This window comes from Silurus meridionalis, chromosome 15 (assembly GCF_014805685.1).
Source record: "Silurus meridionalis isolate SWU-2019-XX chromosome 15, ASM1480568v1, whole genome shotgun sequence".
Lineage (NCBI taxonomy): Eukaryota > Metazoa > Chordata > Actinopteri > Siluriformes > Siluridae > Silurus > Silurus meridionalis.
The window spans coordinates 207501-217500 of NC_060898.1; the positions used below are offsets into that span (position 1 = coordinate 207501).

A 10000-nucleotide genomic window follows, 5' to 3' on the forward strand; every position below is an offset into this window, starting at 1 on the left:
TGAAGCTGTAATACACTCCATACAATATTCCAGATTGATTTATAATTTGAAATACAGTAATGATTCAGATGTTTCATGTTTCTCTGTGTGTGTGTGTGTGTGTAGGGGAGAGAGGAAGCTCCAGTGGAGGATGAAATTATCACTGTGCTGTGAAGGAAAGAACAATAATGAAGTTCACTTATATTTATACCCCTTTTTACCCCTATTAACCTCCACCTACCCCCAATGTGTTTAACTGGATAAATGTTATTGTTGTATTAAACTGAAACTGGAGAAAAAAAGATTTTCACTCATTTATTAGTTTCTCTGGTTTTATTCATCTGGATGCCAATATTTATGCACAGAATTAAAGACTCACAAACACTATGGACTCTGTTTATCTCTTACATCATGTAAAGATGAGTAATGTTTGGATACACACACACACACACACTCACACACACACTCACACACACACTCACACACACACTCACACACACACTCACACACTCACACTCACACACACACTCACACTCACACACACACTCAACACACTCACACACACTCACACACACAGTTAATATTTGGGCCTCTTCACATCCACCCTGAAACAGAGACACACACGAGTGAGTACAGAGAAATACTCAACTACTGTACACAATTATTTATATTTATAATAGAACACACACACACACACACACTCCTCCCCCTCACACTCACCCATCAGCCTCCATCTTCTTCCTCTTTTCAATAATCTGAGGACACAAAAATAATAAAAAACTAAATAATTTACAACAAACACACCACTCATATGTGTGTGTGTGTGTGTGTGTGTGTGTGTGTGTGTGTGTGTGTGTGACACTCACAGCACTGATTTTCTTCCACTGTCGGTCGAGCTCTGCTTTCTCATTGGTCTCTTTAAAGCGTCGTGTTTTTCTTCCCTCTGACATTTTAATTCCATACTGAAATGCAGCTCTGAACACACACACACACACACACGTATATATTAATGATCATTACTGATAATTTAATAAATGATAGTAAAAGGAAATTCATCTGGCAGCAGAAAGAGAGAGAGTGTGTGAGAGAAAGAACAAGAGTGTGTGTGTGTGTGTGAGCGAGAGAGAGAATGTGTGTGTGTTTACTTTGGTAAAGCCTCCTTGTTGTTCATGTAGTCACTGTATTCCTCCTGGGTGTCAAAGTCCCACCTGCCCAAAGGTCCCTTCTTATTGCCCTGACACACACACACACACACACACACACACGTTAAAATGTTACACTAAAATGTTAACCTACACATACAGATAACTGAAATACATCATCTCCTACACCTGCTTATCTCACCTGCACACACACACACACACACTCACCTGGTCCATCTTACTGTAATCAACCTCTTCATCACTGTCTACAGCCAAGTCATCCATCCACACACACACACACACACACACACACACACACAGTAAAATACATATCAGTATTTATGGAGAACAGTGTGTGTGTGTGTGTGTGTGTGTGTGTGTGTGTGTGTAAACTCACGTAGCAGGGTAACACTCAGCGTAACTGTTGGACATCCCGAAGAAATCTCCCAGATGTTTCTTCTCTTCACGTCTCATCCCAGATGTGTGTAGCGGTTAAGAACAAAACAAACACAAACACACTGCATGAGGAAGCAGTGTGTGTGTAAATTAGAAGAACAGGTAAGTACAGTGAAAACAGAAAGGATATGTTTGCTGCCAGTCTGTTGCTGCTGCTCCTGCAAATTTCTCATTAATGAACTTCAGCTGATCCTTCACTGATCCTGGACCTGTACAGATGAGAACATCAATATACACCCCAGCACTTCATTATTACAGAGATCAGGACACATCCCAGACGAGGACGTGTCTCTACCAACAAGAAGGGGACACAATATTAGAAATAACATATTTCAGTAGTTACTAACAAACAAAATAATTCATAATTACCTTTATCCAAGTCAACAGGCTGTGAAACACAAGAGACTGAGGTCAGTAACGCACACACACACACACACACACACACACACACACACACACACACACACACACACACACACACCTTGATTTTACAAATCCACAAGAAATGTCAATAAGCAAAAATGCTAAATGAATCCATATTGAATGATTATGTTGTGAATGAATAGGCTCCACCCCTTTCCTACTGTTATACAGTGAATTTGCATAAAGGGGCCTGATTGGCTGTCTGAAGTGATGATACAGCAACACTGATGCGGTCACATGATCAGCTGGAGATTACAGATCAGAGACACAGCAGTTCAGTGTGTAGTGTGTGTGTGTAGCAGTGTTTATCACCTCATCATCAGCTCGAGGTTTCTCGAAGTAGCTGTGATGTCGTTTCTCTTCCTCTCTCTCCCGCTCTCTCTCCCTCTCCTTCTCCCTCTCCTTCTCTCTTTCCTTTTCTCTCTCCTTCTCTCTGTAACGCTCCTTCTCTTTATCACGTGCTGATTTAGAGGTGGTGGGGATGTAATCACCGATATCATCAAAGATACTGCAGCACACACACACACACACACACACACACACACACACAGTGTAAAAAAAAATACATGTAGACATTAGACCTACACTTGAATGTATAGTGAAGAAAACTGAGACTCACTTCATATCAGCTTCAGGGGCTTTACGCTCATCCAGCTTTCCTGTACACACACACACACACACACACACACACACACACACACACACACACACACACACACACAAAAAACAACCATAAACATTACCAGACACAGATCACGTCTACATTAAAGACAGACAATAGATACTGATTCATTTAAAATCACACACACACACACAGATAGAGACAAAGGTGAGAGAGGTGAGAGAGGTGAGAGAAGTACCTTTATCCCTCTTTTTGAGCTTCTTGTTGCGAGTCCCTTGTCTCAGGTAGGACAGGATCTGGGTGAGTTTACTGATCACAATATCATTAGTGGTGAGAGTGGTCTGGGCCTGTATACACACACACACACACACACACACACACACACACACAAGACCATTAACACACTTAACCCATCAGTCAGTCTCAACACCTGTCTACAGATTATATCATATACACATCAATTTACTGTTCCATCCTCCAATCCTCACATCCGATCTTCATTCATGTCTCTGTTTATTTGTTTACATTTTTGCCCATGTGTCTCTCCATGTGAGCAGAAACATGTCTGTACAGTGTAGTGTATTAACTTCAGCTATCGAGTTCAGTCAGTGGCTCAGTGAGTGGGTCAGTAAGCAGGTTGTTCAGTTGGTCAGTACCTCCATGGTGGGACAGTCAGCCTTGCTGCGGATGAGTGTAGTGGGAATGTCCGTGTCTGCGTACTCGTCCTCCAGGTCCACCACGTACGCCATCCTCCCTGGCAGGAACAACTCATTCCTCTCCATCTGACGCCCCTTAAACAGGATACGGTAAATATTCCTCCCTGTGAAACAAACACACACACACACACACACACACACACACACACACACACACACACACACCATTAACCTTTACAGAACAACCAACACAAACCTCAAACATCTGCAGAGAAGTTTCCCCTCAGCTCAGAGTCTTTATAGTGAGACCTCGAGAAACACATGAACACTGGACATGACTGTCTGTGATGGGATTGTTGTATCCTGGGAGATGATTGAGCAGCTTGTAGAACATCATAGAAGATTTTAAAGACACACACACACACACACACACACAGACACACTCACACACACTCACACACACTCACACACACTCACACACACTCACACACACTCACCCAGACGAGTCTTAAACTCAATCTTCTGTTCAGGATCTTCATCATTCCTACAAAAAACAAAATGAATGTTTTTCGTGATAAACTGTGTGTGTGTGTGTGTGTGTGTAAGTAAGTGTATGAGTGTGTATGTGTGTGTGTCTGTGTGTGAGAGAACAAGCTTCATACTTGACTTCCTTCTGTGCTTTTTCCATCATGTCCTCCTCTTCTCTCTCCTTACTGGTGATCTCAGCTCTCACCTGAACACCAAAGCGTGCACACACACACACACACACACACACACACACACACACACACACACACACACACACAGGACCAGTTTTACTCAGAGGAACCATGAGGAAGTTCAGAGTCACGTTTCCTCACGCTCACACACTCTACACCACAACATGCAGGTAGAAAACGTGGTTTTGTGAGCGTTCATGAGATCTTTGTTGAAGGTTCTGCTCTGAGTCTCACCTTCTGCAGGAGAGCGAAATCCAGACCTTTCACCAAGTGAGTGTGCTCCATATCACCACCCAAGAACTTGGACTCCTGGATCAACTGACGACGTTTTTCGGCTGCGGATTTGTCTCTGCACGCACACACACACACACACACACACACACACACACACACACACACACACACGTTCACTACACCTTTTGTTTTTATTTTATTATTATTATTATATTTGTATATTATATTATTACAATACATACACACACACAGACACACACTCACAGAGACACACAGACACACACTCACACACAGACACAGACAGACAGACAGACAGACAGACAGACACACACACTCACGCCTCAGCGGTGGGTCCTACAGCTCTGTAATTGGCTGTGGTGCTGATCAGTTCCGTCTCCTCGTAGTCCTTATTAACGCCGTCTCGTCTCTCTCGGGCGCGGTCTCTGTACTTCTCCGCTAACTCTCTCTCCCTCTCCATCTCCTGCTGTCTCAGTTTAGCGTAATAACTGCGCACACACACACACACACACACACACACACACCAAAACGCATAAACAATGAGCTGGTCAGACATGTATCACATCATCATCAGGACTCCTCACAAACTGCTCTTTCCATCAAGAAGGAGATACAGGATCATACTCCAGCAGGTTTAGGACCAGCTTTTTTCCACCCACTTCCTGATCAGTGAGAAGTTTTATTACGGATATGTGCAGCATTACACCCCTAAAACATAACTATAGTAATAAATATAATATATTCATACACACACACAATGATCAGGCATAACATTATCAGCACCTGCCAAATATTGTGTAAGTCCCCTTTTTGCTGCCAAAACAGTCCTGACCCACCAAACATCAACAGCAGGAACTTCTCCAGCAATTTCACCAACAACCATTTTTCCTGCTTCATCCACTTTGGGGACAAAATGTTCACTTGCTGCCTGATAAATAAATTCACCCACTAACAGGAGCCATGATGAAGAGATGATCAGTGTTCTTCACTTCACCACTCAGTGTTATAACAGATCCATGTATATATATAGACTTAGTGTACTTACTTACCAGCTTCTGTACATGTTTCACTGCTAAAACTGCATTTTTATTCGTTTGCTGAACAAATACAGCAATAATAATAATAATAATAATGTTATATCTATGTAGTGCACTGAGAAGAGTGAAGGCAGTGTCATGAAAGATTAAAATCAAACACACCTCTTCTTCTTCCTCCTGCGAGCAGCAGGATCTTCATCCTCGTTATACTCCCGCGGCATTCTGGGAAACAGACATGATACAGATGACCCCAAAAACACACACACACACACGCACCGGTATGCAGGGCACTGAGAGAAAAGGAAGCATAGAGATGTGGCTTTACATCACGTAGCTCTGACTGTATAACTGTATATAAAGCGTATGATGGATGAAGGCTACGTAAGGAACAGAAAGAACAAGGGTGCAGTGTGTATTAAGCATCATGCAGATCATAACGGAGACACACACACACACACACACACACACACACACACACACGTCTGTATGAAACACGTCAGGCATACTCATGATGGCGTGATTTAGAGGGCGGTGCTGATGAAGGTGTGGCTCTGGGGGTCATCAGGAGTTTCCTGAAGTCCTCATTAGTCAGCTTGGACCTGAAAAGGACACACAGGAGAGACAGAAAAGAGTCAGATGTGTGTTTGGCAGTGAAGTGTGAGGTACACACACACACACACACACACACACCTGTCTGTATAATGTATAATAACATGTTCACACTCACTGCAGAGCAGATCGATGATCCTCCACTTCATGACCGTCTGGGGCCAGAGGGTTGGAGTACAGTTCCGCTACAGGACACACACACACACACACACACACACACACACACACACACACACGCACAATTATGACGTCATGAAGGTGGTCTATGTAGTAGTAACCGTGACCCCTCAATCAGCCTGATTTCATACTTATACTCTCATTAATGATAACTAAAGACATGTTTCATTACACTAACAGTAATAAAACAGGTTCAGCACATTTTCATTTCAGTTCAGGGGTTTTGTTTTCATTAAGTCTCCACCGCACCGTGTTAGCAAAACATGCTAATAAACTTACCACAGACCCTGTACATTTTACAGCATTTAACACAAACAACTCGATATAACGTCGAAACTCGGCACACTTACACTCGCGCTCAGGCATGATGGCGTTCAGGTCTGCTGCACTCAGAGATTTATTTCACACAAAATCCACCAAACTCTCTGGAGATCCTCCTTCGACCTGCCGCAGAACCGAATCTCACGGCTGCTATGCGCATGCGCGACGCGATGACGGAGAAAAGTGTGCGCATGCGCAGTCTGAACTGGACCCATGTGGACGGTAATCATTATATAAATTCTATTTGATATAAAATGTTTTAAACGCGTTGTGGATTAAACGAGTTTTTATTATTTAATTCTCCCAAACTGTTTTCTGTGAGAACCACAAAATGTTTATTTTCTGTAATCAGGCTGTAACAGTGTTATTATGGAGATTTTATTATGATTTTAAATGCAATTATTTTGTTTCCTAAATCTGAATTAATGTATCGCTTTGTTCTGCAGCCTACAGACAAATAAAACCTCACTTTTACAGAGAGCTTATTAAAACAGCATTATTACTACCATAATACATTTTTAAAATATTTATCTATAAACCGATAGTTTTTAAAATGATACAAACAAACAAACACTCCATGTACAATAGTACTGAACTTTATTACACACACACACACAAATAAATAAATGAAACAGTAGTGAATAATAAAAGGGAATAAATACGAATGTATGAATAATTAAATATAATTATAGTATTAATAAATTATTATTTCTTGCAAAACTCCACATTCACAGATGCAAATCTTCAAACTCCAGACCTCTCTTCTGTTTTTTTAATGAAACAACTTCTGCATTGATCCAGATGTCTAAAAAACAAAACCAGCTTTAAAACCCTCATTTGTTGTTTCTTCTGTCTAACGCTTTCTCTTTCTTCAATCATTTGTTAGTCTACATGTACAGGTGTACAGTGATGAGGTGGTCGGTAGGGGGCGATGTTTTCGGTTATGATCCTCCAAACGCACAAACAGAAGGAGAAAAAGGAGAAGAAGAAGACCCGGTTGCGGGAAGGTCGGACAGGAAGATGGCGGCCGCGGCAGTGCGAAATCTGGGCTCCAGTCTCAGTAAAAACCTGCGCGAAATTCGCCTTCACTTGTGTCAGACTTCAGCTGGCAGTCAGGGGGTGAGGTAAAGAGACCAACACCGAGTTTATCATCAATATTCACTGTTCCTTCTGCTCAGAAACTCCGTCTTCACTGATCTTCTGTTTATTTACATCACATTTACTAATAACATCATTCTATCATTCCAGCAGCTTTATTTATTACCTTCATTATAAAATGTCTTTAATCATCAAAGATTTTTTATTCCGGATCAGAATCTGAGCAGCTGCTTTAAATAACACACACACACACACACACACACACACACACACACACACACACACACCATTACAGCAAGTTTCAGTTCTTATCTGGATTGTATTAATGTATAATTTATGTTTTATAGGAATAATAATCAGCAAGTGTGACACTCTGAGAGGTGAATAATGTGTGTGTGTGTGTGTGTGTGTGTGTGTGTGTGTGTGTGTGTGTGTGTGTAGGGATTTTGTACAGCAGCACTATGTGACACTGAAGAAGGCGAATCCTGAGTTTCCCATCCTGATCAGAGAATGTTCTGGTGTGCAGCCCCGACTGTGGGCCAGATATGGTCAGCTGAACCCCTTAGTCTCACACACACACACACACACACACACACACACACACACACACACACACACACACACGATTTATGATTCACAATTAGAGTGTAAAATATCTATGCAGTTCTTTAAGATACAATGTAAATGAGATGCAGCAATGTGTGTGTGTGTGTGTGTTTTATTGTTCCAGCACTTGGTAAAGAGCAGAGTGTTTCACTGGACAACATGAGCGTTGATCAGGTGGCGAAAGTTCTGGAGAATGCTGTCAATGTCAAAGTCTAAGATGCCCTTTAACCTTCTCTAAAGTGTGTGTGTGTGTGTGTGTGTGTGTGTGTGTGTGTGTGTGTGTGTAAATCTTTAATTAAAGTATTGGGGTTTAAAAAATTTGTCTCAAAGCTTTTTATGATGTGGTTCATATTTCAGGAAGTGTTACACTCAGAAGAACACACACACACACACACACACACACACACACACACACACACACACACACACACACAGATTCCAGATTTACAGATTACATTTAACACTAAACACTACACAATAAATAAATCATGTGCTCCTCTCCATTGTGGACTTCTAGGGTTCTGTGTGTCCTGAGCCGGCGTGGAAGAAAGTGTATATGGAGAATCTACAACACCGTCATTACGATCATAGATATGAATAAACTCTTTAGAAATAAATAGAGATGTGTAGCAGTGTATAAAGATGGAGATGTGTGAAGATGAATAGAGATGTGTGGAGATGAATAGAGATGAAAAGAGATGAGTAGAGATGAATAAAGATGAATAGGAATGTGTAGAGATGAACAGAGATGTGTGGAGATGAACAGAGATGAGTAGAGATGAACAGAGATGAGCAGAGATGTGTGGAGATGAACAGAGATGTGTGGAGATGAACAGAGATGTGTAGAGATGAACAGAGATGTGTAGAGATGAACAGAGATGTGTGGAGATGAACAGAGATGTGTGGAGATGAACAGATGTGTGGAAATGAGTAGAGATGTGTGGAGATGTAGAGATGAACAGAGATGTGGAGATGAACAGAGATGTGGAGATGAATAGAGATGTGGAGATGAATAGAGATGTGTGGAGATGAATAGAGATGTGTAGAGATGAATAGAGATGTAGAGATGAATAGAGATGTGTGGAGATGAATAGAGATGTGTGGAGATGAGAGATGAATAGAGATGTGTAGAGATAAATAGAGATGTATAGAGATGAGTAGAGATGTGTGGAAATGAATAGAGATGAGTGGAGATGAATAGAGATGTGTGGAGATGAATAGAGATGTGTGGAGATGAGTAGAGATGAATAGAGATGTGTAGAGATGAATAGAGGTTAGTAGAGATGAATAGAGATGTGGAGATGAATAGAGGTTAGCAGAGATGAATAGAGATGTGTAGAGATGAATAGAGATTTGTGGAGATGAATAGAGATGTGTGAGATGAACAGAGATGTGTAGAGATGAATAGAGGTTAGTAGAGATGTGTGGAGATGAATGTAGATGAATAGAGATGTGTGGAGATGTGTAGAGATGAACAGAGATGAGTAGAGATGAATAGAGATGTAGAGATGAATAGAGATGAATAGAGATGTGTGGAGATGAATGGAGATGAATAGAGATGTGTGGAGATGAATAGAGATGGTGGAGATGAACAGAGATGTGTAGATGAATAGAGATGTGTAGAGATGAATAGAGGTTAGTAGAGATGAATAGAGATGTGTGGAGATGAATGGAGATGAATAGAGATGTGTGGAGATGAATAGAGGTTAGTAGAGATGAATAGAGATGTGTGGAGATGAATAGAGATGTGTGGAGATGAATAGAGATGTGTGGAGATGAGTAGAGATGAATAGAGATGAGTAGAGATGAATAGAGATGTATAGCGATGAATAGAGATGAGTAGAGGTGTGTGGAAATGAATAGAGATGAGTGGAGATGAATAGAGATGTGGAGATGAATAGAG

General features: G+C 41.3%; 3 protein-coding genes across 3 annotated transcripts in view; 2 read left to right on the plus strand and 1 right to left on the minus strand.

Moving 5' to 3' along the window:
* LOC124397763 (arf-GAP with Rho-GAP domain, ANK repeat and PH domain-containing protein 2) overlaps window positions 1–489 on the plus strand; it is a 10570-nt gene extending 10081 nt beyond the window's left edge. Inside the window, exon 24 of the mRNA XM_046867512.1 lies at window positions 106–489. Within this exon, the coding sequence (XP_046723468.1) occupies window positions 106–153 (48 nt within the window). The 3' untranslated portion in view covers window positions 154–489. The remainder of the gene's footprint in view (window positions 1–105) is intronic.
* Window positions 282–6564, minus strand: ik (IK cytokine). The gene is made up of 20 exons (XM_046867518.1): window positions 6423–6564; window positions 6014–6080; window positions 5793–5885; window positions 5449–5508; window positions 4570–4737; window positions 4232–4346; window positions 3941–4011; window positions 3776–3822; window positions 3279–3442; window positions 2861–2969; window positions 2620–2659; window positions 2313–2508; window positions 1947–1965; window positions 1708–1786; window positions 1519–1602; window positions 1350–1407; window positions 1125–1213; window positions 846–954; window positions 700–734; window positions 282–584 (listed from the first exon to the last, which is right to left on the minus strand). Exons 1-20 carry the CDS (start codon window positions 6436–6438, stop codon window positions 557–559), a joined length of 1647 nt encoding a protein of 548 aa, XP_046723474.1. The 5' UTR covers window positions 6439–6564; the 3' UTR covers window positions 282–556.
* Window positions 6485–8415, plus strand: ndufa2 (NADH:ubiquinone oxidoreductase subunit A2). The gene is made up of 4 exons (XM_046867531.1): window positions 6485–6615; window positions 7280–7517; window positions 7933–8039; window positions 8222–8415. The coding sequence occupies exons 1-4, from the start codon at window positions 6546–6548 to the stop codon at window positions 8311–8313; spliced, it is 507 nt and encodes a 168-aa protein (XP_046723487.1). The 5' UTR covers window positions 6485–6545; the 3' UTR covers window positions 8314–8415.
* Window positions 8416–10000: the final 1585 nt, after the last annotated feature.

Coding starts and splice junctions, on each gene's coding strand:
- ik (XM_046867518.1), bottom strand. Junction 5,509..5,792: donor TCTAAATCACGCCATCATGA/GTATGCCTGACG, acceptor TCTGTTTCCCAG/AATGCCGCGGGAGTATAACG. Junction 4,347..4,569: donor GTAGGACCCACCGCTGAGGC/GTGAGTGTGTGT, acceptor GTGTGCGTGCAG/AGACAAATCCGCAGCCGAAA.
- ndufa2 (XM_046867531.1), top strand. CDS start 6,546: ATGCGCATGCGCGACGCGATGACGGAGAAAAGTGTGCGCATGCGCAGT. Junction 6,616..7,279: donor GAACTGGACCCATGTGGACG/GTAATCATTATA, acceptor ATCATTTGTTAG/TCTACATGTACAGGTGTACA. Junction 8,040..8,221: donor CCGACTGTGGGCCAGATATG/GTCAGCTGAACC, acceptor TTATTGTTCCAG/CACTTGGTAAAGAGCAGAGT.